Genomic DNA, 26,437 nt, shown 5'->3' with positions numbered 1-26,437 from the left:
TAGAAGACTGATCCTATTGGAGAGGTTCAAAATGTTCCACAAATGACTTCAAGTCGCTTCAAAACCTATATTAGACACATTTTCTTTCCTCAAACTGGAAATGAGATTAATCACAATCATTTGTTTTAATTTCTCTGCCAAATACATAAATTTAAATGCAAATGTAACAAAGTAAAAGCAGAATAAACTATTTTCTGTTTTCCCCTGGTTTAAAAACATAGCTTTAATGAAGAGTGCAGAAACCAATAGTGATCTGAAGAGCCTAATGTCAAAAAGTAAATGAATGCACATCAGAAGTCAGAAAGAGCTTTATTACCAAGTATAGGCCTATGTTTACACACACAAGGAATTTGACTTGATAGGAGCTTCCAGTGCAGAGGAAATAGTGCAACATACATTGCTACATAGGAATAACACAGATGGAATATAACACTAATATAAGAAAACTGAAAATTAAAAAATGTACAGATGTGGATGTGTAGAAAAAAAAGTTGTTTAAACGAATGTACAGATATGTTATTTACAAGTGTGAATAAATAACAAATAAATACAAAAATACAGTAATAGGCCTAATAATCTCCAAAGAGCCATATGAGCTCAAGAATGCATCACCATAAAGTAAAGCTCTGGAAAGTGTTTAAATGATGCAAGGCCCATTTGAAATGCAAAGGTCTAAGCAAATATGTCACTTGATAAAGTAGGCTACCATGGAAATAGTAGCTACAACTTTATCATCTGCATAAACCCACCACTGCCACGTCTGTATTTTTCTTTCTTTCTCTCTTGCAAAAATAAAATAATCTAAATAAAACGTATGCATGTTTATCAGTGGAAAGTCCACGCTAATGTAATGCAACAGTGTATATAAAAACAAAAGTATTTATAGTGCGCACTGCATATATCACCTGCAGCAGCTGTATCGTAGAACCCGCTATTATCATCATCTGAAAGCCTGAACAAAGTTTCAGATCGCTATTTCCGATGCTTGCGCCAGCTCATGGGTGACTCGAGACGAAACGGATCCCTCCTTTGATTGGCCACAAAAGCGCTACGTGGACATCCAGCAGCAACAGGTAGAGCGCGTGACCGTTATCATTTCATTCTGTCTGCGGCTGTCAGGAAGACTACAGAGCTTCGCGTCAACTCATTATCGCTCTCCTCAAGCCTCTTATCGCGCTCACATCACATTCACATCACCACGAGTTTGTGGACATTTATTTCGAGGTAAGCAAAACTTTGCTTCCCGACGGCAGAGAAGACTGACTTAAAAGACAGCATCTGCAACGTGTAGAGACTATGTGCATTTGCGTTGCTCACTGATTCATTATCAACAGTGGATTTTTCAGTATTTTCTGACTAAGTCAAAGTTTTACAATTTTGAATAGATAACAGTTAACCAAGAATGAATGAGATGCTACTATAGAGAAACTAACTAGGGAAGGATAATACACATTATCTAGAAGAACGTCTTGTAATCTAACCAGACAGTTAAGAATAAGTACTTGAGATGTATTTAATCTTCATATAACATTATTTTCGGTATCCACTGTATTAAAGCCATTTGTATAGATATATGTGACCATGGACCACAAATATAAGTGTCATAAATGTCAATTTTTCGAAATTGAGATTTATACATTATATGAAAGCTGAATAAGCTTGCCATTGATGTATGGTTTGTTAGGATAGGACAATATTTTTCTGAGATACAACTATTTGAAAATCTGGAATCTGAGGGTGCAAAAAAAATCTAAATATTGAGAAAATAACCTTTAAAGTTGTCCAAATGAAGTTCTTAGCAATTAATATTGCTAATCAAAAATTAAGTTTCGATATATTTACGGTAGAAAATTGACAAAATATCTTCATGGAACATGACCTTAATATCCTAATGATTTTTGGCATAAAAGAAAAATCGATAATTTTGAGCCATACAATGTATTGTTAGCTATTGCTATAAATATACCCATGCTACTTATCACTGGTTTTGTGGTCCAGGGTCACATATAACGTTATTTTGCATGTTAACTTGCGCCAATCAAATGTGAATGATAATATCCTAGGGCCTACACCAGGGTGTGGGTGAGTCAAGTATGAAGTCCAAAGGAAAGGGGTCAAAGCGGGGCAGACAGTCTTGGGCAGAGCAGGACGACCCAGACTTTACACTGGAAACAGAGCCAGGTTCCAGTGAGCAGGAGGGTTCAGAGGCATCCGTGAGGCTGGGAGGCACATGGAGAACATTGAGGGGCGAGAGGCATGGTGGTTCCCATGTGGGCACGCGTCGCAGGCGACAGCACGGCAGCGCTAAGGAACGCAACGTCCGCAGGTTGGAGAGTAATGAGAGAGAGAGGCAGAGGATGCACAAACTCAACAACGCCTTTCAGGCCCTACGGGAGACCATTCCTCACGTCAAAACAGACAAGAAACTTTCCAAGATCGAGACTCTCACGCTGGCAAAGAACTACATCAAGGCCTTAACCACAATCATCCTGGGCATGTCGAACGCCTGCCTGCCTCACGCTGAGAGTGACATGGAGACTCATGCCTCCCGGCTCCTGCAGTGCTATCAACAGCATCTACAGGATGAGGGAGAGGAGGATTTGTCCAACTTTCTGAGCCACATTCACAGCTTCAACCAGGACAGCTAACACACGCTGCCACAGACTCAGAGAGCACTGTGTAAATACATGCATGATGATGAATACCTGCTCTGAAGACGTTTACAAGCTAAAGCTGGTCCATAAACAGGTTCATTTATGTACAGATTATGTTGCCCACAAACAATGTGGTAGTTATTTGCTTTCATCATTGCTAAATTACTAACAATAACTAACAAAGCATCTTCACAAAAGAAGATGCTTTGCTCATATAGTGAAAGTCAATGGGGTCCAAAATAACACTGGAACCCCTGGCTTTCATTGTATGGACAAACAAAAAACATCTTTGTTTTTGTTCCGTAAAATACAGTCATATAGGTTTGGAACAACATGAGGGCAAATAAACAAAATTTTCATTTTTGGGTGAACTATCCCTTTAACAGGGTATTTCATATTAAAAATGCAAAGTTTTGGAGCAGATTTCATATTTATTGAGAGGACACATACCATGCACATATGACACAGAGGAGTTTACTGTACACAAATAATGACTCTTTACCCTGTTTTTTGTCTACATTTAATAATTTCAAACTATATTATCCCATTTCTTTTTCTAGTGGTTTCTCTCATGCCTGCATAAAGTTATTTATATGTACAGAAGCAACCATAAATTATGCAGTTTCACATTAGGACTGTAAATCACCATTAAATATTCCAAATTTATACATCCACATGTACAATATAACTTAGCAGAAGAGGAATAAAACTAACTATTCATCCTAATAAAACCATTTGGAAAGATTTGCTATAAACACTGTTACTTTTTGAAATTTGTGCTGCCTTTAAATGGAATTAAACCACATATATCCATGTATAAATAATAATGCTGACATCCTCAGAAATGTTTCACAACATTGTCTTCACATTTTAAAGTGCAAAATTAAATATTGCACCCTTTCATCAATGACAACAGTTAAATAAGTGACTGAACATACACTACCATTCAAAACTTAATGGTCGGTAAGATTTTTATTTATTTTTTATTTTTTGTAGTATCTTATGCTCACCACTGCTTTTATTTGATCAAAAATAAAAACTAATATATTGCGAAAAATCTGTCATACGATCCTTCCTTCGAGTTGTTGCTCAAGTAACAATTTCTTATTATCAATGTTGAAAACAGTTAAGCTGTTAAGGTTTTTTTTCAGGATTCTGAATAGGAAGTTCAAAAGTACAGCATGTATTTTTGAAACAAATCTTTCACAATATAAAATCCTTTACAGTCATTTTAATCAATTTTATATATCCTTGCTGAATGAAAGTATTAATTTCTTAAAAGAAATCTTAATGACCCCGGATTTTGGAACTGTAGTGTATTTGTACAGTACCACCGTGCTGTCTCAGCTCTGAATGAGAACATAACCCAATACAAGCAGATGATGAAAGTATTACAGACTCTTTTATGCTTAAACTGATGTTTAGTGGCACTGCAGCTGAGCTGTAAAATTCCCAGAAGCAGGTGTCTGTTTAAAAATGTTGTTTGTGTGTGATGTTCAATATAAAATGCTTGTAGTGTACTTACAGTAGCTTACACAGTGACCTTTTGTATTTAATGCCCCTGAATTCAAATAAAAAAAATCAAAAGTAAACGGGCAATCGTGATTTTTACCACAGACGAATAAATAAACATTAAATTAAGATCTTCTAAACAAAAGTACTATGTAAAAAACAATGACGAATGATGGGAGTGTTAAAAAGGAAGAGGGCATTACTGAAAGTGGCCTCAATATCCATGAGAGTCCTGAAAAGGAGAAAATATCTTTCAGACTAACTAGAAAATGTCAATTCAGCTGAGGTACAAACAAAACCACAGAGTTGTCTGCATGTGCGAGAGCTCGAGTCGCACGATTTGGTAAGTGGGATTGATTAATTCTAGTCTAAACAAGAGAAGCGCTACAGAAGGGAAGAAAACAGTTCATGGCTACAGTAGAGACGGTTAGCATAAAGAGCTCAGCTGTTTGACTAACAGCCCACTGGGTTTCCATTCATCTCTGGCTGGTTACTGGTTAGCAATGGACGTGTTGCCGTCTGGTTGTCAGTCAGGGATGGCATCAGGATGCGAGGTGCCTCCATGGCATTTCCTCTGACTGTTATATGATCCCATCCGCCCTGAAAGAAACAGATGATCTCTAATTTCCTTTCAATTCTGCACAGTAGTGTTAGTGAGAAGTGAGCGTAAAGACAGTGTTCACCCCAATGCCATAGTCCCACGAGTGTCCTTTGTGCTCCATCGGCAGCACCCCCAGTCGGCGACACACAGTGCCACAGCTCAAACTGTGGCTGCCCTGCACCTTATCCGCGATGATCCATACCTTAGGAAAAAAACAAAAAACAAATCTGGCATTAAGCAGAGCAGCAAACCTGCAGTAGTCAGACTGCAATAACTAGTTACAAGGAAATGGTCTAGACCTGGTCCAGAGGTCCCACAGACCCCTTGCGCACATTATTGGAGATGTGCTCCCATGATGAGCCCTGAGGGTAACTGGGGGTCACACCATGTCTGTACCACAGGTTACCTGCTCATACAAAACCATACATAGAATCATTGCTATAATAAATGGTCAATTTATATTTGATGGTTTTAAATAAAACATGTATAAAACTGATGATTGCTTTCGACTGCACACACACATATATATAAAATACATTTCATGCATTATAGATATATTATACATTTTTTTAATTTTTTGTATTATATACACACTACAAAGTTTGGGGTCGATCAGATTTTTTTATATTTCTGAAAGATGTCTTCTGCTAACACAAATACAATAAAAACAAATATTTTACTTAATTTATATTAAGTATAATTTAATTTATATTTTAAAATGTACTTTATTTAATGGAAAAGTGGAATTTTCAACAGTTTTCAAGTTTCAGAAATCATTCTAATATGCTAATTTAGTTTAAAAAAATTATGTTTTTATTATCAGTTTTGAAAACAGTTGCGCTGGGAACTGTGAGATGCATGTATATCATACCAAATTTAGAGATGCAGTTACTGTATAACATTTAGTTTTGCATTCATAATAATCTTGCTGTAAAATACAGTTACACATAAGTGTGATCAATTATTGATGTTAAGTCATTTCAGTAAGCTGCTTTTAGGAGCAATACTGCAGACACCAAGATATACAAACAGATTGGTGTACACATTTTTCCATTGAATAGTAACATCTGTGCTTCCCCACTTTTGAAAAGTACCAGTGGCCACTGATGTATTAACACTTTTTTATCAGTGTGACATGTATAGGTGTACCATTTTCATCCACTGTGTATACAGACGTCCTGCCCACTGACACCTGTTTGAGCTTCTGTCCGGTTGGAGAGGGGATGTGATACCAGCAATCTCCTGTGAACAGATTAAACCTTTCTAATGGTGCTACAGAAATAGAGGCTTTAAAATGTAATGCAAGAGAGAAGTATGTATTGTTGTATTCACATGCGGTGATACACGTAGAGGCTTTGTGATAGAAGGTTATTCCCTCACCTGCCGGGTTCTGGGCAGACACAGAGCCCCTGTAGAATGCAGAGCCATCTTTAGCGATGGCCCAAACCTGGTGGACAGCACCTATGGAAATCGACTTGAAAGGCTGGTCAGTTCCAACATGTAACCATGATGACCCCTGTGAGAAAGCCATGTCTTCAGTCAGGGTTACATTATACTGGGAAGGCTCTCACAGTGATAGTGCTGGAGTTTGTGAAGTATCTGTACACTATTTGCATGAGAACTACTGAATGCTAAACATATTAGCCAACTTCTAGAAAATAGGGAACTTGGCTCTTACTCCAGGGGTAAGTGAAGTGACACCCAGACGGCACAAGACATCTCCTTTGTTGCTGATGGCCCATAATGGCACCTGTTCCACTGTGCTCTTCGGTCCACAAGGCAGGATTGTGATGTCACTCAAAGGTATAGGCGGGACTTCCTGCCAGGGGCCAGTTGTTGTGAGTTTACACTTTCTAAGGTGGATGAAGATTGGTGATGGGTGTCAAATTTAACAATTACAAAAATGGTTTCATTATGATTACAAAGTATTTTAGTAATTTTGAGTAATTGCAAACCGAACAATATTTCTATATAGGCTACTAAACAAAAATACTAAAACAAATGTTTGGTTACATCTTTTTACTGTCTTTTGTTTTGTTTTTTTTACTATTTACTACTAACTAGGGCTGTCAAATCGATTAATTGTGATTAGTCGCAACCAAAATAAAAGTTTGTTTACATAATATATGTATGTGTACTGCATATATTTTGATGTGTATATAAATACACATACATACATGCATATATTTAAAGCTGCAGTCCGTAACTTTGTTTAAAATTTACTAAATTTATAATAAGCGAGTACACCATAAATCCATTTTCCAAACCGTGGTTTTGGTTTGTCCTGAATCACTATGGTACACATATAATAAGTGTTTATATTCAGACTATTTTAGACTGGTTCGGGTAGGTACCGCCGCGGAGTAGACCAGTACCTGCGTGATTCGTCATAGACTTAAACAGAGACTTCTTCTGCAAGACACATGTAGTTCTGTTTATTAACTGCTAGAGCGCCAAAAGTTATGGACGTACATAAAAGTAAAGTGTCAATTTTTCACCATCATCTGAAAGCTGGATAAATAAGCTTTCCATTGGTTTGTTAGGACAGGACAATATTTGGCTGAGATACCACTATTTGAAAATCTGGAATCTGAGGGTGCCAAAAAAAATCTAAATATTGAGAAAATCACCTTTAAAGTTGTCCAAATGAAGTTCTTAGCAATGCATATTACTAATCAAAAAATAACTTCTGATATATTTACTGTAGGAAATTCACAAAATATGTTCATGAAACATGATCTTTACTTAATATCCTAACGATTTTTGGCATAAAAGAAAAATCGATAATTCTGACCCATACAATGTAGTTTTGGCTATTGCGACAAATATAGCCGTGCTACTTATGACTGGTTTTGTACTCCAGGGTCACATACACTGTACATGTGGATATTTCTTAAATACATACATGTATGTATGTGTATTTATATATACATATAAATATATACAGCACACACATATATATATATTATGCAAACAAACTTTTATTTTGGATGCGATTAATTGATTTGACAGCCCTAAAACCATTTACTAAATTAATACCTCCAAATGTGAATTTCAGTACAGTGGTACTGCACAGGCAAAATGCAAATGATCAAAAAATTATTCAGTTACAGTACTTTTTAATTTATTTATTTTAACACTTTACAATTAGTTTCAATTTGTTAACATTAGTTAACTATATTAGTTAATGAAAAATATTCCTAAAGTAAGTGCTAGATACCTGGCCCAACGTCTGCGGCGGACAAAGTCCTTCAATGTTTTATTTCCGTGGTATGACCTAGAATGGTGAATACATTCAGAAAAATCAAAAGAGTTATGTCACTCTCACACTTGAAGATTGCGCTTTTTATTTTATAAGATATACTAATACCAATTTAACATACGCAGGAAAGTCAGCTGCATACTGCCAGCCCTCTCTGTCTGTGCCACCTTGCACAGCATAGTCAATAGTCCAGTCTGACACCTGCAAAATATTAGGGAGCATTCATACATACAGCGATTTGCAACTATAAGCAACCTTAAGTCATTCACTGTCAACTGCAGTGACATGTTCTTTATGTATTTGGAGGAAATGCATAACAGCACAAACCCAAGTCCAGTTGGGGGAGGGTGGTTTTGTGTTGTCTTTAGTGCACTCCTTCAGACCTGAGGCATCGCTCCACATGTAACGGTCAGTAGGGAGACCCCTGGAGGAGAAACAGTGAGGCACAGCAGTGAGCGTACAGAACACTTCTGGATTACAAACATCATGCTCCGTATTAACCTGTTAGTGTAACCAGTGACAGGATTCCAGCGCTGGTTCTCATAGATATAAACACTTTTCACGTCAGTCTGTGTGTAGATGTTATCTGTGCTGCTTGCCAAACCTGTGTGTGTGAGATAAATACATTGTGACGAAAATGCATGAAAAATGCTGATTGGTTTAGAAAGAGTTGATGCATTTACCCTGGAAGAAGCCTCCTCCATAGCCTCCTGTGTGGACCCAGGCAGTGTGGTCATAGCCAATCCCCCACACCACACCAAGACTGTTGGACTCAATAATACGCAAATGCCCTCCGACTTGACGCCAGAACCTGTCCATGATGACGATGATTATAGTTTTTTTTTTTTTCATATTTTTCATATTTCCATAATGACTATTCATGAATTGCTATAAGGCATAAAAGCAAGACAACAGACAAATATAACAAAACAAATTTTCATAAAGAAATCAATACTCTTATTCCATAAGGATGCAAATTAGGGATGTAAGAAAAACAAAGACTTGTACATTCATTGTTGCAAAGGATTTCTTTTCCATAAAATGCTTTCTATTAATCAAAGAATTCTGAAACAAATTGTAGTTTCCCAAAATATTAAAACAGCCATTTTCAAAAGCTGTAGAACATTGCTGCAGAAAATTCAGCTTTAACATCACAGGATATACAGTGCCCTCCAAAAGTATTGGAACAGTTAAGACAAAATTGCTCTGTTGACTGTGGACATTTACAAATATGATTAAAAGATGAATATGAGACAAAACTACATAATGTCACATTTAATTATTGGGTGATTCAACACATAGATGTTTTACCAGCTAAGAAGATCAGCACTTTTAGAGTTCATCCCTCTATCTGATGTGAGCATAAGTATTGGAACAGTTGCCTCACAGGTCTTTCTAAGTGATCAGCTGTGTCCTGTTGCATTAATTCTTCAGATATTAAATGCAGGGAATGTGTCGTATCAGTTATATCCATTACTTCTGCATTCTGAATCTTGCATTCGATGATGACACACACAAACCAGGATGAAGATGAGGAAGCTGACTTTGAGAGAAAAGCAAGCAATTTTGATGCTAAAAGAAAAGAGGAAGTCAGTCAGAGCTATAGCAAAAACAAAGGGCATGGAGAAATCAAGAGTTTGGAAACCACCAGCGACAACAGCAACCAACAACGACCTGATTGGCTGAGAAAACAACAGTAGTTGATGACGGACAAATCATAAAAGCTGTGAAAATGAACCCTAAAAGACGTGTCTGTAAAATCACCAACAACTTCCAGAAAGCTGGGGTGATGCTCTGACAATTTACTGTCCTCAGGAGACTTTGACACAGAATTACAGATGCTACACAGCAAGATGCAAACCTCTGACCAGCACCAAAAATAGAAAGGCAAGATTAGAGTTTGCAAAAAAGCACAAAGGTGAGCCAGAAGAGTTTTGGAACTGTGTTTATGGACCGATGAGACAAAGATGAACCTTTATCTAAGTGATGGGAAAGCAAAAATGTGGAGAAAAAAGGGAACTGCAATGATCCCAAGCATACAGCCTCATCTGTAAAGCATGGTGGAGGTGGTGTCATGGCATGGGCATGCATGGCTGTCTCTGGAACAGGCCCTCTCAACTTTACTGATGACTTAATGTATGATGACAGTAACAGAATGAATTTGGAAGGGTACAAAACCATTTTGCCTACCAATATTCAAGAAAATGCCACAGATTCATTGGGAAGTGCTTCATATTGCATCAGGACAATGACCCAAAACACCCTGCCAGTTCAGTCAAGGAATGTATAAGGGCAAAGAAATGGAAAGTCTTAGATTACCCAAGTCAATCTCCAGATTTAAATCCGATTGAACATGAATTTCACCAGCTGGAGAGGAGAGTAAAGGCAGAAACTCCCCAAAACAAGCAACAATTGGAATTGGCTGCATTAAAGGCTGGGAAAAGTATTTCAAAGGATGAGACCAAGAGTCTGGTGATGTCTATGGGTCACAGACTCACTGCTGTGATTGTGTGCAAGGGATCTGCAACTAAATAATAGCTTTTAATCTTTTATATCTGCCTTATACAACTGTCCCAATACTTATGCTCACATCAATGAGTGGGATGAACTCTAAAAGTGCTGTTCTTTTTATTTGGTAAAACATGTTGAAACGGCTAATAATAAAATGTGACAATCTGTAGTTTTGTCTCATATTTATCTTTTAATCATATTTGCAAATGTCTTGACTTCACAGCCAACAGAGCAATTTTGTCTTTACTGTTCCAATACTTATGGAGGGCACTGTATATGTCATCATAAATTGCATTTTAAAATATAATTAGGAAACAGTTATTTTAAAATGAACAATATTATTAAAATGCAGCTCTATTGAGCATAAGTGACTTCTTTCAAAAACTTAAAAAGTCTCATTGGCCCGGTAGTTCTTTAATGAGGGGCTCTTTTGACCTCTTCAAACTATGTTTCATTTATGTTAAAACCTGTTAACGTTCACCAGAGCGACCTCGCACTGAACGATCTTTGTTTGCATGTGTCATTGTTTTCTAATAGAATAAATGAAACGGGACAAAGTTAATCTTGTCAAACTATATATCATTCTGAGGGTCTAAGCCTCAAGCATCGACGACAGATCGCTGTTTTTCGATGGAAAGCTTATAAGGAATGAGTGGCACAAATTTGCTACATTTGTGTAAGCAGTACACATCCAAACACGCAGAGTAAAAAAGCCGTACGTACCTTTATCATTGTAATAACGAGCCACAAACGCGTCCACTGCTGAAATCCCAGTTTAGTTAGAGAGGTAAGGGTCCACAGAACAACATACCAGCGAGCACTTTTAGTCCAGCGAAACAATAACGCTGTAATAAGGATGAATATTCCTTTGTTTACGTTTCATTTCTTCAGAGAGTTATTGTTCGCGTCCGTTATGGAATAAATTACGCTCAAAAACAGCGTCTTGGTGGTAAAAAAACAAAACGATGTTACAGCATACGGTTTTACAAAAATAATGAGACCGTCTACGGTAAAAAAAAGTCTCAGAAAAGCGGAATATAGATTATTTGAATTTGGCGCTCCCTCCTGCCGGCAGTGACGCACACTGTCATCTGAGCGGGGCGTAACTTAGCGATCTGCTTTATCCATAAAAAACTTTTTTTTTTTCTTCTACATTTTTTATATGTGTGTGTGTGTATTGTGTGGGGAATGTGGCCGTGTCTGCATGATTATAATATGTATGGACGCACATCAGCGTGTTTATTAGCGACTCTATGACGGCTATCATTGTGATTCATTGATCAGCTATTATTGATTATATGGCCCATCTGTTTGATTATAATCTGAATGGAAGCACATCAGCGTGTGTTTACTGACTCTATGACCATGTCTGGCAATATCACTTCACGTCTGGCAGTGATATTTATCATTGTAATAACGAATAACGAAGAATACTTCAGTATACATACTATATACAAAGCATTTTTTTTCTATTTTTTTTCCTTTTTATTACTCAAATAATTATTTTTGTATTTTTTAGTGCTCAAATAAATCTGTCTATTATTTTATAATTGAAAAACTATGCAGGAACATGTATAATGACTAAAATAGCTTGTATAATTCTGCAATCCATTTAGTGGTTATTTTTCCTCAAACAGGGGGGAGGGGGGGACTATAAATAGTTTCAGAAAAAATATTGCAGGAATCTCATTTTTCATGGTATCTTCTTCAAATTTGAAATATGAACTCATGAGACACGTGGCTTTCGATCCATTACTTTTCTGGATTGCTCCAGGACTTATTTCATGTATTTGTATATGAAATAAAAAAAACATTCAGTGTGGAAAAATATTTTTCAAGGCACGTCAGTGCCTATAACTTTTTATCTTTTTGAGCATTATCAACTCTGGATGATAGATAGTAAAGCCCAGAGTCTCTTCTTTCCAAAGATACCTAATTTGTTTGTGTAAGCACACTTTGTCACAAACTGTTACCATTTTAATTTAGGTAGGTTATTTTCACCTGCGAGGCCACAAATGGCAGTGAAGGTTATCACATGGTTTTTGGCCTTCGTCAACTTTGTCAACTTTGTTCAAGTTTTTGAAAAAACTCAATGGTTCTGGTGGGAAAATGTTCTTTCTGCATTTTTGGTTGATTCTCACACTTAATAAATTTACTATAAAAGATAAATGTCTGGATGGGGGACAGGCTTAAAAATTAAACATTTTAATCCCCGGTTTCACAGACAAGGCTTAAGCCTAGTCCTAGACTAAAATGTAAATCTGAGCTGTTTCAACTGAAAGAAACTTGCACTGACTGATCTTAAAACATGTCAGTGCCTTTGTTTTGTCATGCAGTTTTTTTTCTAAGACATGTTTATAAAAATTTCTTAAATGTCCTAATTGAACTATGGCCTAATCCTGGTTTAGGCTAAACCCTGTCTATGAAACCAGGCCTAGTACTCCTAAAAATAAAGTTTAAAGAATGTACTATAATACATCCTTTAAGTAGGATGCCTGTTGAAAAAACAACGCTTAAGGTACAGATTAAGGAAGAATCACTTATTTACATCAAATTTGTTCCCATAAAATCAATCAATCATCTGATTCTTACATCTGATCACACGGTGTAGGGTAGGGAGATGCCTCTAGTTCTTTTGTGGGTTCGCTCACAAAGATGTCACCTTTACAGGTGACCGACCAGATGGCTTGTTTGGAGGGAGGGCCCTGAATACCTCTAGAGTCACAGCAGGACACACTGAGCAGAGCCAGCTGAAAGTATGAACAAACTGTCAGTCAAACAGCAGGGTAATTACAAAGTACAGTGCAAGTTGTTGAGAATCAATTTCCCATGATTAATATTTTCTCCTCACCCAGTCGTGCATCTCCAGCTCTGTGGCCGCAGCCAGGCGGATGGGCCACCTTTGTTTGGTTCGCTCTGCTGTATAGATGGCAAATGTGTGTTTGGAGTCATTCAGTACTGGCACCAGGATTGTCACTTCGTTAATGAACACGTGGAGATACTGGACAGAGAAAAGGGCAGAAAAACAGGGTAAAATAGGGGTTGAATTTAGACCACATGAAATCACTTTACAAGCACAGATTTCTTTCCTGTGTTCATATACACTTCCATTCACAAGTTTGATGTTGATAAGATTTTTCAATGTTTTTGAAACAAGTCTCTTATGCTCATCAAGGCTGCATTTATTTGATAATATTTATTTTGAAAATTATTTTTTTATTTGACAAAAATACAAAAACAGTAATATCTGTTTTTCTTATTATTATTATAATTTTGAAAAAATGGCTGTGCTTAATAATTTTGTGGAAACTGAAATTCATTTTGTCAAGATTATTTGATGAGAAGAAAGTTCATAAGCATAGCATTTATTTGAAATATAAATCTTTAGTAAAATGACAAATCTTTACTGTCACTTTTGATAAATTGAATGCCTCCTTGCTGAATAAAAGTATTATATTTTTTAAAATAAAATCTTACTGACTCCAAACTTTTGATCAGTGGTGTATTTCCAACAGAAAGTTATCAAGGTATTTTTTAAATAGCAAATAAGCTTTAGATTAGTTTCTAGCTACAGTAGTTCATTTTCCCAGTAGAGAAAAGATGAATGTGTACCAAAAATGTTTATCAACTTTTAGCAGTACACTAACCTTACTAGATGTCATCAAAGCTAATTAACCTGGATTAAAATCCACAAACCCACAATTCTGATTCCATAAGGGATGTGAGATTACCTTCTTTTCATAATTAAATGTGTAGTAGATAAACAGAATCCCATCCTTGTTACCCTCCGCTCCTGAAAACTGCTCCAGTGCAAACTGAACATCCACCCACTTATGAGGTTTCCAGTCTCGCCACCACTGCATGGTGCCCTTCTTCACCCACACAGACTGTGAAAAGGACAGGATTCAGGGTGAATCATTTATCAAATCATAAGCATTTTTAAGGTTTAAGGCAAAAGATTCATTTTCTAGGGGTAACTCCTCGGTTCTACCAAGCTGAGGGCCATTGTCATTGTAACTGTTCCTCTGACTATTGATCTAACTCTTGGAGCACTTGTATGGACACTTACTGTTGGTATATCAATGACAGTCTGGATTTAATTTAAAAAAGATAAATGACAAAACTGGTTAGTATAACCAAAAACATCAGATGAGGTAAACAGTTATGTTTGTGAGCACTACCTGTTCAATGGCCTGCTCATAATGCATGAAATTCTCCATTTCTCTCTTGGAGCGCTCGCTGAGCTGCTCAAATATCTGTTTACGCCATGCTGCCGTTTGAGCAGGTGTAATGGAGAGAGACATAGCCTGCATGGAGGAGTTCAGAGCTGAGGAGACAATCACATTTGATAAGGTCAAGGACAAAGTGAATCAGCAAATTCAATTACACAGATGGCAATAGGGCTGCACGATATTGGAAATATACAATATATGAATACTATATTTCTTGCAAAATTGCAAAAAAAAAAGGCCTAAAAATTCATTTTTACTCTGAAGATTTTTTTTTGTGTGTAAAATCCTTTCAGGGCTGAATGATTTAGTAAAAACTTAAATATGGATTTTTATACTTAGCTTTACCAACTCAAATCTCTTTCTGCAACCATTTCAGAAATATCTTTCCACTTGAGGCCATATTTCAAAGAGCACATTCCCACTGTTTTTGACTAATTCAATATTACTATAAAATATATCATTATTTTTATTGTGATTATTATTAAATAAAAATATTAAACAAAATAAAAAAAAAATATTGTAACAATATAGTACAATAAATACAGAAAACGTACTGCAAAATTACAAAACTAGTATTTACATTCTAATTTCTTTATTTTCAAATGGCAAACAATTGAGCTTTTATTTTGATAGTTTGCCAGAAAATACAAATATGAGCTGCAACTTTGCACTGTGTGTTCATTTACACGTGTCTCAGAAGGGATTCATTGTAAATTTTTAGAAACTGAAACACTTATATTAAATTCATTAAATCTTGAGAATTGCGCTATGCCATATCGCAATATCGATTTTATTTCAATACGTCATGCAGCCCAACATGGTACCCGACTGACCTGTGGATGTAGATGAGTTGAACCAGTTGAGCTGTGTGTGACACTCAACCAAACATCCCCCACCGCTAACCCAGGCCCATTTTGGATGTTCATCTGGCCCATAAGGCTCCTCTAGGGCCAAGTTATAGGTGGCTACAGAGGACAGGCTGCTGGTTTCGGCCGCGTCTCCTCCAGGTCCAGATGTGAGGTGCGTCTGGGCTTCCTCTAGGTCCACATTGCTCCATTGAGGATCAACCCCACCTGATTGGCTAAGAGACAGAACCTGGGCTGGGGAAGCCCTGTCCTCCACCTCTTTTTCTGGGTGATCCTCCTCAGGAATAGATGGGCCAGCTGGGGGGACGTCACGGCGACTGATTTGGCCTTCACGGTCAGACACAAGCTCTGAGATGAAGCTGTCACTGGTCACTTTGGGGATGCGTGGTTTAGGGGAGTCTCCTATTTCAGGTGTTGGGACAACTTCGCCCCCAGGTCTCTCAGTCTCAGGGTCTGCATCACTCAACACTGATGCCTGGGACTGCAGACGCACCTCACCACCAAAGAAACAACCAGCACTGTGAGGTGTAGAGACACAAAGTGTTAACATGTACAGCACCAGAAGTTTGGAATCACTACTACAGGCAGTGTTGGGTAAGTTACTTTCAAAAAGTAATTAATTACAGTTACTAATTACTTCATCAATATTGTATTTAAATTACTTTACTAATTACTCTATCTGAAAAGTAACTTAGTTACTCAATAAGTAACTTAATTATTCAAATCGCTAATTAGGCTACATCTTAAAATCCCTTAAAAGTCCCATCTTAAAAAGGCTTAAAAGTTAAACAATACATTTCAGTTTGGCAAGATGTTCAGGAAAAACCCAACTAGTAAAATCTGTACAGGTTTATGTCAAAATAACACGTTAACTAATGTAGGAAAGAATAAATTACAGAAATGATCTTCTCTGCTGAATAATGTCAGATCGCGCTGTTCTTATGAGGTAAATTTCTCATAGCAGGTCTTCTTTCAAAAAAAGCGTGCAATCTGTGATTGCGTGCAGTTTCTGACGCTCGCTAAAGCGTGCAATCGCTTTCTTATGTGCGCTGTTTTACCGGCTTCACTTTCGCTTTCGAAACGATCACGTTCAGCAAGAAGGGGAGAGGATGGAAAGTGGGGGGCACCGTAACTCTGCCCGCGAATGCCCCCTCTTGGTGCCGGCCCTGATTTGAGTATTTAAGATTTCTCTGTGAATCAGGAAAATCTGAAAGTGAACGCACCCGCACGCGGAGGGTTAAAGCCGCTGCATTCAATATCTTTAGACGGTAAATTTAGATTTCAAATTCAATATTGCTTTTAGAACTGTTGAAATTATTTACTGTAACGCAAGTACTTTATAAGTAACTGTAATTAAATTACCTAAAAATGAACAGTAATCCCTTACTTTACTTTTTCAGTGGATAAGTACTTTGTAACGCGTTACACCCAACACTGACTACAGGTTTATATTTTTGAAAGAGAAAAAAAAAAAAAAGTAAAAAAAAAACATTATTCATGTTTCAAATAACTGTCAGAAATTTTAACCTGTGATGGTAAAGTGCTTTCAGTATCCATCAATCCAGTCTACTAAGAGAACACCTAATGAAATTATCTATTTATCTATTATCTATTTGTTTATCTAAACTAATTATCTCATTTGAATCCACTGAATTGTGCAAAAATGTTAAACTATTATTGCAAATTAAATAACTATTTAAAACACTCATTAAACAAAAAAAATAGAGATTATTTGTCATAAGACAACACACTGCAAACTATTTTTTAAAGAATACCTAGCATTTCATGAAAAATATAAATATTAATCCTATCACATAAGATAACACATTTTTTAAATTCTTATGCCACATTGTCAGTTTCTGAATTATTGACTACACTCGCAATGCTGACGTCTACTTTCTCTAGAAATTGATCATGCTGTGACAAAGCAACTTGATCCCATTCATTTGACTTCTGCCGTTAATTTAGTGACTTCTGGACAGATGAGCGACAGTGGCTGTTGATAACAGGATGTAGTCGTGTCCAGCAACATGATGATGTTGAGAAGTTTTTTGCTGTAAAAGAATTTTATTTTTAATTCTTTTAAAATCTTAGTTTTCGTGGCAATATATGTAATTTGCAATAAAATGTCTAAAGAAATGTCCAGAAAAGTCTACCACAACAGAAACTAGGAATGTCGCAACAAGGACATGCATTGCAATGTGCACATTTTAAAGTCCACTAACCTCTGAAGGCTGCTTGCGCTGGCACTAGAGTGGGAACGTTCACTATCTCTGGGTACAGACACAACTTTCCAGGCCTTTCCACTCAGCTCGCTGGCAGTCACACCCTGCCGGAAATATACCGCCCGGTCTTCAAAACCAATAGCCCACACCTGAGCACAGAGACATGACATGACCTTCACAGATCTCACTGCTGACATGATTTCAGAACCATTCTAATTAGAAACATATACTCAGATGAATACATTTACATGGCATAATATCTGATATTTTAACACCAATATTTGTACATTTGTGTGTAATGTTTCACATGGGAAAAAAACAAATGTTTATGCCACATTTGAATTTCTGCTTTTTATGTTGAGATATGTACCACATGTACAGTTATTCAATGTAGAAACAGAAATTAATGAGATAAACCAAAGAGGAAATACTACTGATCTCTGACCTGATCATTGAGACCCACGTTGATTATGACCATCTCTCCAACCATCCCTATCCAACCTGAGCCACAAGGATTATGAGAGTTCACACCCCGTCTAAACCAGACCTAATAAAAATAAGGAGACGTGGAAAAACAAGCTAAATAAGAATAGAAAAATGTACACATCTGTTCAAAAGTTTGGGGTTAGTAAGATTTTTTTAACGTTTTTCAAGTACCTTATGCTCAACAAGGCTGGATTTTTCTTATCAAAAATAAAACAACAATATTATTTAATATTAAATAAATGTTTAGAATCAGAATCAGATCAGAATCAGAAAGAGCTTTATTGCCAAGTGTGTTTACACACACAAGGAATTTGTCTTGGTGTTAGGAGCTTCCATAATAAAAACACTAATAATGAAGAGAATAGACAATAAATTATGAATAACAACAGTAATAAAAATAAAAATATACAGAAAAGAAAAATGTCCATAGACAGAACTGTGGATGTGCATATGTCCTATGTACGGATGAAGGTTTGATGAGTTATTTACAGATGTACAGTACTGGGGTGTGTTATGTGTTGTTCAGGTGGGATATGGCCTGGGCCCGCTTTCATTGGCCAAGGCCCGCCCATGAGGCCGTTTGACCGACATGTCAAAAAAACAATCATAGTTCGTTTCGTCTAGTGTCATGTTTCGGGGCGTGGAAATGTCGCCACAATAACAGACCGTGTGTAAAACTCTCAAATGTATTTTAAAGATTCTATGCCGCAAACTTTAAATATTTCACATACTTTTGAAAATCCAGTGTTTAGTTGAACCCGATAAGCATTCGTCGTCACATTTGCAAACACGACAGCTTTCTTCTTTCGTGAGGGGGTTTGGCGCCATGGCATCTTTATTTCCTGGCAGACCGAAAATAAGCTCAACACTCGCGTCTCCTGGGAATCCGCTTTAATTCAACCAGTCAGATGACGACTTCAACATTCCTGAGGTGCTTCCAGAAAAGTGTGCCATATGCATCAGATGTTTAGCCAACGTCTTCTGATGTCTGTTTTGGTAGCTGAGCAAAAACCAAACAGTTATAGATGAACACAGCACAAACTCGATGATGACAGAGTAGAATTGTTTCAGCAACTCCTGTGGTAGGCTGAACTTCCTTAGCAGCTGGAGGAAGTACAGCCTCTGCTAGGCCTTTTTCACAATAGATGGTTCCATGATGGTGAGTGGGGGGGGGGGGTGGGGGGGTGCAGGGGCGTTCCTCCTGAAATCTACTATCATCTCCACTGTTTTGAGTGTGTTGAGCTCCAAGTTGTTGTGACTGCACCAGACAGCCAGCTGCTCAACCTCCTGTCTGTAAGCAGACTCATCTCCGTCCTTAATGAGGCCGATGACTGTAGTGTCGTCCACAAATTTCAGGAGCTTGACAGAGGGGTCTTTAGATGTGCAGTCTTTTGTGTAGAGGGAGAAGAGCAGTGGGCAGAGAACACATCCCTGAGGGGCCCCGGTGCTGATGGTGAGAGTCCTGGATGTGAGTTTGCCCAGCCTCACTAACTGCTGCCTGTCTGTCAGGAAGCTGGTGATCCACTGACAGATGAAGGTGGGCACAGAGAGCTGTGTCAGTTTGTCTGAGAGAAGGTCAGGCATAATGGTATTGAAGGCCGAGCTGAAGACCACAAATAAGATCCTTGCGTAAATCCCAGGTTTGTCAAGGTGTTGCAGGATGCAATGCAGTCCCATATTGACAACGTCATCCACAGACCTGTTTGCTCTGAAGGCAAACTGAAGAGGATCCAGCAAGGGTCCAGTGATGTCCTTCAGGTAGGCCAGGACCAGTTGCTCAAATTACTTCATGACCACAGACGCGAGGTCTGTAGTCATTAAGGCCCGTGATTCTGTGCTTTTTGGGGACAGGAATGATGGTGGAGCAGCAGGGAACTTCACACAGCTCCAGAGATCTGTTGAAGATCTGTGTAAAGATGGGGGCCAGTTGGTCAGCACAGACTTTTAGACAGGCAGGTGAAATACCATCTGGTCCTGAAGCTTTCCTAGATTTATGTTTCTAAAGACCAGGGCCCGTATTCATAAAGATTCTAAGAATCCTCTCAGAAAACTCTTAATTTAGCTTAAAAACTTTTACGTAGGAGTCTCGGCGATTCGGGACCGATCTGAGAGCAACTCTGAGTAAGGAAAAGACAAAAACTTTCATCTTAGTGAGGAGGCGGGGTTGACCCCGTTGCTATGTATGACACAATCTTTTGAAGACTGTGATTGGTTGGTTGTCAAGAAGGAAATAAAAGAGTGCTTTTAAGAGTAGGGTATATTATAAGCCGTCACTTTGAAATTACAGGCGGAATTTTTCCTCTCACTTTTTCTCACACACACACACACACACACACACATTATATATGTGTATATATTCTTTATTTTTTATTTACCATGCTGTCATACTTACAGAGCCGGCGCCAGGGCACCTCCATCGGGGGGCATTTAAATTTCTAGAGGGGGCACAAATCACGTTGTGTGTGTGTGTGTGTGTGTCGGGGGGGGGCTGCAATCTGTGATCTCGTGCAGTTGCTGACGCTCGCTAAAGCATGCAATCGCATTATGTGCGCTGTTTTATCGGTACTTTCGCTTTCAAAATCAATCGCGTTCAGCAAGGAGGGGAAAGGATGGAAAGTGGGGGGGGCACAGTAACTCGTCTGGGGGGGGGGGGGGCACGGCCCGCGACGCCCCTTGGCACCGGCCCTGCATATTTACTGTGTTTTAAAGGAAATGAACAGAGACATATAAGCCTAATAAGTGCTGTAACAGACCCAAATCATCACTGCTGCATAGTTGCATTTTTCCAGTTGCCAAATATGTTAATGTAGTGATTTCTGGCGCTATGGCAATTCTGCGCGGTGTCTGAGATGTTAGCATGTCTTTAATAAGATCAGTCACAAACATGATCCCTGCACGAACTAATGTGTAGCGTCTTATTAACTCACTGTCATGCATTGTGTGCAACACATTTCTTCTCCCTCTTCATTTTCGTCCATTTTCTCCGCTGTTAAAGAAACTCTTAAGCCCCTTAAAAGTCCTCGTCCGTACTCCTAACAAGTTTGACCTTAAGACCTCTTTTAAGGGTTAAGATGCTTTCTGAATTACTTTTTTCTTTACTAGGATTTTTCTTTAATTTTAAGAGTAAACGCCCACATTTCTAAGAATTTTCTTAGAATTTTGTCACTAGGAGCTACTTTTTGCATTAAAATTCTTCATGAATACGGGCCCTGGTTCACATCCTCTACACAGACTTTAAGAGTGATATGCATCCTCTCTATTGCTGTGTAACAGTGATCCAATATATTACTGTCCCTGCTGGGACATGTAAAGTGTTATCTGTATTTTGGAAGTTCACGGGAGAGATTTGCTTTGTTAAAATCTCCAAGAATGTTTAAAAGAGAGTCCAGGTCCCGTTGCTCCGTTTCTGTGTCCAGTTGTTGCATTGCAGCGCTCATGCACGCATCTGGAGGCACGTACACATTCACGAGAATGAAAGAGGAAAACTCCTGTGGCGAGTAGAACTGTTTCCAGTTTATGAAGAGCACCTCTAAATTAGGAGAACACATCTTCTTCAGAGTTGTTACATCTGTACACCAACCTTCATTTATGTAGAAACATAGTCCACCACCTCTCGTTTTCCCCATTAACTCCATGATGCGGTCCGCTCTGAACAACTGAAGAAAAAAAAAAAAAAAAAAAAAAAAGTGGGGAAGTTGTGGCCTAACGGTTAGAGAGTCGGACTCGTAATCGAAAGGTTGCGAGTTCGAGCCCCCGGCCGGCAGGAATTGTAGGTGGGGGGAGGGAATGTCCAGCGCTCTCTCCACCCTCAATACCACGACTGAGGTGCCCTTGAGCAAGGCACCGAACCCCCAATTGCTCCCCGGGCGCTGCAGCATGGCTGCCCACTGCTCCGGGTGTGTGTTCACGGTGTGTGTGTGTGTGTGTGTGTGTGTGTGTGTGTGTGTGGATTTGTTCAGTACTCACTGCTGTGTGTGTGCACTTGGATGGGTTAAACGCAGAGCACCAATTTCGAGTATGGGTCACCATACTTGACAATACGTCACGACTAAAAAAAAAAAAAAAAAAAAAAAAACTGGTAGCCCGGCAAATGAAGCCTGTTGTCCGGAATGGCTTCACTCAGCCAGGTTTCAGTGAATCACAATGCAGCAGTTTGAAAAATCCTTGTTTGTGCGGGTGAGGAGTAGAGTACAACATAAGTAGTTCATCCGTTTTGTTAGGAAGGGATTGGAGATTCGCTAGATGGATACTAGATAGCGCTGTTGCGCTCTTTTCCGTCTGAGCGCGTGTTTGACTAGGACCGCGGCCCCTCCGACTAGAACATCCAACAAAGCGTCTGAATAATCAAAAAGTGGAAAAAAATTGTCCGGTGTGTGTTGCCTTATGTCCAGTAGTTCGTCTCTGGTAAAACTGATAGTAAGAGAATGACTAAACACAGAACAAAAAAACAAAAACAGTAAAAGAATGGGAGCGTTCCACACCACAGCAGCCATTCGCGGCACCATCTTTCATCTCATCTTTAACATAATTAACATCACTATTTTCTATATCATTTATTCCTGTGATGGCAAAACTTATTTTAAGCATCCATTAGTCTTCAGAGTCACACGATCCTTTAGAAATCATTCTAAATAAAAGTATTAATTTCTTTCAATTTTTCTTTATTGGCCCCAAACCTTTGAACTGTCCTGCATGTAAAGAAAATAAAAAATATTTTAAATTCTGCACCATTTCTAGTATAGGCAATATAATTTGAATGATAATATAATTTGTAATTAAAAAAATAATAATACACTGGAAAATAATAGAACCATTTTTATTAGTGGTCTCAGATTTTGGAACCCCACTGTATGTGCAAGTGTATATTAAAATTAAATATGCCTTACTTTATGATCTTTAGTGACAGCCCACACTACATTCACACCAACAGCTACGTGTACGGCACCCACACCAGGGCTTGGCGACTCCACCGTGACCCATGATGACCCTGTGATTACATCAATATTATCATATGTCTATCATCTACCTAATTTTTTTTTCTGTGTGTGTGTACTGCACCACTACACTCACCCTTCAGACAGTCTCTGCCAATGCCCTCTCTGACCAGTAGATGACCCTCCCACAGGACAGCCCACACCAGGTCACCCGGCCCACAGCTGATCTGCACAACCTCCCCTGGTACGGGCACCTCCTCCCAACTGGAGCCCTCAGGATTATGATGGTTGATGCCACACCGAAACCACACCTGCTCAAATGTAAAAAAAAAAGGATCTTTATGTGGATAAATGGAAGTTCCAAGAATTCATACACAGGACTGAAAAATTAATAGATTATAAAAGCACGAGGTGCTGTTGGACACTGTATGTAAGCCTGGAATGAACTGAGTTCTGACCTTTCCCTGCAGAGAGACCGCCCACAGTGCCAAGCTCCCTCTGGGCTCCTCAGTGATCTCCCAACCACCACAAGTGATGTCATTAAACGGGTCAGGAAGAGACCCAGTCTGCTCTGAGGGGATCTGCTCTCACATATACAATTCAAGGACACACAAATAAGTCTTTCCATCATCATTAAAGAGAAACAATTAAGATAAGATAAACTGTATAATTGCTTTCAAGACCTTTGTGCTGGTACACACCTTGACCCAAGTGTCCTGCGCCTTGTACCTTCTGTATCGTATCCATCTGCGACGACGCACGCAAGAGTTCCATTTTTTGTCTTTCGTGTAAGTGGCTGGAAAATCAATAGCATATGTCCATCCCTGAAAACACACAGAATATCAGATAAGGCTTAACGCAAGTGAAAGCTCTTCCTGTGGTTTTAAAGACTTATAATATAAATACTGACCTCTTTCTCTGTGGGCTCTCCTCCATAGTTTTCATCCATGTACCAGTCCGCTTCCCACTCCCAGTTCTCAGAGGGCAGCTGGAAGTCACCCAGAGGCTGGTGCTTCAGCCCTGTGACATCACTCCACTGCCAGCGGTCACTGGGCAAAAGCCGGTCCGAGAAGCCATCGACAGGGTTCCACCTCTGCCAGGGAACAGGAAACACATAAATGAGTCTCATTTGATCATCAATGCTCTAGAGTTAATGAAAAATAATAGTGTTTACAAAAAAAGACGTGCAAAGTTTTTAGGCATGTACTCTTTATTTTCATGTTGGTTTCATATAGTTTTGAAAAATTGTTTACTGTTTTGTGAAGAGTAACTATTTAATGACTCTTAAAATTCAATGTGGTGAAACCAAACTTATTTTTATACACCTTGAATATATGTAAGTGAATAAATCCTAATATTTCAAAATAAACAAAATAAAAATAATTTTAATAAAGTTAATCCTATTTTTAAGCAAGGACACATTAAATTGCTCAAAATGCATTTGATGAATGCATTTCCATCACCCGGTGGTCTGGTTTCATTTGTAGGCGATCCGGATTCAGTGCCAAGACTTTAGTTTCATTTGGGATATATGCATTTTTGAACATTGTGAAAGCACTATAGTGGAGTTTTTCTCTATTTGAGCAAATGGGAATGCAAAAACATATTCATGGTACTCTCGATTCACTGCTCTCAAAGTTTACTTGGATATAATTTTTTCTGCTTGTTGGTCAAACCCTATAATGATGATTTGACAGATTTGTACTAATAACATATATTACTATAGAGCACACCTGGTTTTCATATGTCTCCTCTTGGTAGCGGATGGGCACGTCACTGGCATGGACATACATATAGATGTTGTGGTCACAGGCAATGCTCCAGCAGCACTGCTGTGCAGCCGTAACACGCTTGAACTCCAAGTGGGCATCGCGACAATGCTCCCACTGCTGTCCCGCTGTCGAAAGGCTATAAACCCTCCCATACACATCAACAGCCCACAGGAGGGAACTCGGCATGATGCACCCTGCTACAAGAGACAAGACAGATATCTGCAGATAAACAAGCACCTCACCGTCAGTTTATGGCTACAAAGAGTGTTTAGAAGCAAACAAGGACACAAAGTTAATTGCTTTCAAATGAAGCAGAATTTTCTGCCTACTCTTTTCTCTGCTTTGACAGCAGATCTGTAGTCAGCTGATTCTCATTACTGTTCCTCATACTGCCTAAACAGTGCTGATACAATGAAAGAGACCCGTTGACAACTGCTATTCTAAGCTATAAACGAAACCTATGATGCCAGCAATACAACATAAACTCTATAAAGCTTCAACTAAATCACAGACCACCCAACTGTGGTGGTACCATGTTAAGCATAATACAGTATGAGATTGTAATTCCATGGAACCTGAATGATTACTATATTTAATTACTTTATAAATATAGCATTGCAAGGTACTTTACAAAATGCCATCATATTAGTACTATAACTGAGGAAGAAAGTATTAGTATGGTATAAAGAAAAAAAGGCTTAACACGGTGCTATCCATGCAAATAAATATGGTAATACCATGGTATTTTTGTACTTTTGTTGTTAGTGAATTTCAAAATGTTAAAAACGTTTCTAAAGCAACTGATTTAGTAAGGAACAATCACATATATTTTGATACTGCGTGTTGTTGTATGCTTGTTTGCTGATGCGGGTAATGCCGGATAGCACGCTAGCTAGCAATGACAACACATAAGAAATAAACCTGTAGAGTACATGACAATAGCATATTATTTGCAAAAAAATATATTTTTTTATTTAAAAAAATACGACCAGGATACAGTAAGAAGATAAATATTTTGAAACGAATGACTGCAGCTGCCTGTCTTCCACAGTGACAGGTGCATGTACAACAGAAGGTAAATATCATGGCAGTTTATGCATCCTCAGTAGCTGACAGTAAGTTATATAGCAGCTGCATCCACCGTTACATACCTTGTCTCTGTCAGGGTCTAAGCACTTAGATTATGTTGTCATTTTGAGATCATTCGGCTTTGCGAAATCTGCTTGTGATTTGCACGGTATTGACATCCCAGAGATCTCAAACAGGAAATGGCAGGATTGCTGCATTGGCAGTATTAGCCCGGCAAGGGGCGCCAATAACTCGTTAAAAGATTGGGGATGGCAGAGGTGGTTACTGTGGTGCACTCAAAGAGTATACACTAT

The 26,437-nt window shown here is 38.5% G+C and overlaps 2 protein-coding genes across 3 annotated transcripts; one reads left to right on the top strand and one right to left on the bottom strand.

Annotated features, from left to right (window-relative positions):
* Positions 1 to 1,054: 1,054 nt before the first annotated feature.
* LOC306851918 (class A basic helix-loop-helix protein 15-like) lies at positions 1,055 to 4,223 on the top strand. Its single transcript, XM_079388428.1, has 2 exons — positions 1,055 to 1,224; positions 2,064 to 4,223. Exon 2 carries the CDS (start codon positions 2,094 to 2,096, stop codon positions 2,646 to 2,648), a length of 555 nt encoding a protein of 184 aa, XP_079244554.1. The 5' UTR covers positions 1,055 to 1,224; positions 2,064 to 2,093; the 3' UTR covers positions 2,649 to 4,223.
* LOC306851897 (tectonin beta-propeller repeat-containing protein 1-like) lies at positions 3,070 to 26,315 on the bottom strand. 2 transcript variants are annotated; one of them, XM_079388390.1, is made up of 25 exons: positions 26,207 to 26,315; positions 25,017 to 25,252; positions 24,194 to 24,376; positions 23,985 to 24,107; positions 23,742 to 23,864; positions 23,420 to 23,594; positions 23,236 to 23,336; positions 18,309 to 18,410; positions 17,864 to 18,012; positions 15,606 to 16,156; positions 14,722 to 14,867; positions 14,272 to 14,427; positions 13,392 to 13,541; positions 13,133 to 13,290; positions 8,713 to 8,840; positions 8,531 to 8,633; positions 8,357 to 8,453; positions 8,151 to 8,230; positions 7,988 to 8,044; positions 6,446 to 6,620; positions 6,148 to 6,283; positions 5,917 to 6,009; positions 5,067 to 5,173; positions 4,850 to 4,969; positions 3,070 to 4,766 (listed from the first exon to the last, which is right to left on the bottom strand). In XM_079388390.1, exons 2-25 carry the CDS (start codon positions 25,239 to 25,241, stop codon positions 4,620 to 4,622), a joined length of 3,585 nt encoding a protein of 1,194 aa, XP_079244516.1. In that variant the 5' UTR covers positions 25,242 to 25,252; positions 26,207 to 26,315; the 3' UTR covers positions 3,070 to 4,619. The 2 variants fall into 2 exon arrangements, with proteins under 2 accessions (XP_079244516.1, XP_079244517.1); XM_079388391.1 differs by having other exon boundaries at positions 25,017 to 25,274; positions 26,207 to 26,314.
* Between the last annotated feature and the right edge of the window lie 122 nt (positions 26,316 to 26,437).

The sequence above is a fragment of the Barbus barbus genome, assembly GCF_936440315.1.
Source record: "Barbus barbus genome assembly, chromosome: 32".
Taxonomy (NCBI): domain Eukaryota; kingdom Metazoa; phylum Chordata; class Actinopteri; order Cypriniformes; family Cyprinidae; genus Barbus; species Barbus barbus.
The sequence above is the reverse complement of the archived record's forward strand: the minus strand, read 5'-3'. Positions and strand labels throughout refer to the sequence as shown.

What these genes read in the sequence shown, in the direction of transcription:
- LOC306851918 (XM_079388428.1), top strand. Translation starts at nt 2,094, where the DNA reads ATGAAGTCCAAAGGAAAGGGGTCAAAGCGGGGCAGACAGTCTTGGGCA.
- LOC306851897 (XM_079388390.1), bottom strand. Translation starts at nt 25,241, where the DNA reads ATGCCGAGTTCCCTCCTGTGGGCTGTTGATGTGTATGGGAGGGTTTAT. An exon ending in AGCGCAAGCAGCCTTCAGAG is followed by an intron (nt 16,157 to 17,863) that starts GTTAGTGGACTT and finishes TACACCTCACAG; the next exon opens with TGCTGGTTGTTTCTTTGGTG. An exon ending in GTCTGCCCAGAACCCGGCAG is followed by an intron (nt 6,010 to 6,147) that starts GTGAGGGAATAA and finishes ATCTGTTCACAG; the next exon opens with GAGATTGCTGGTATCACATC.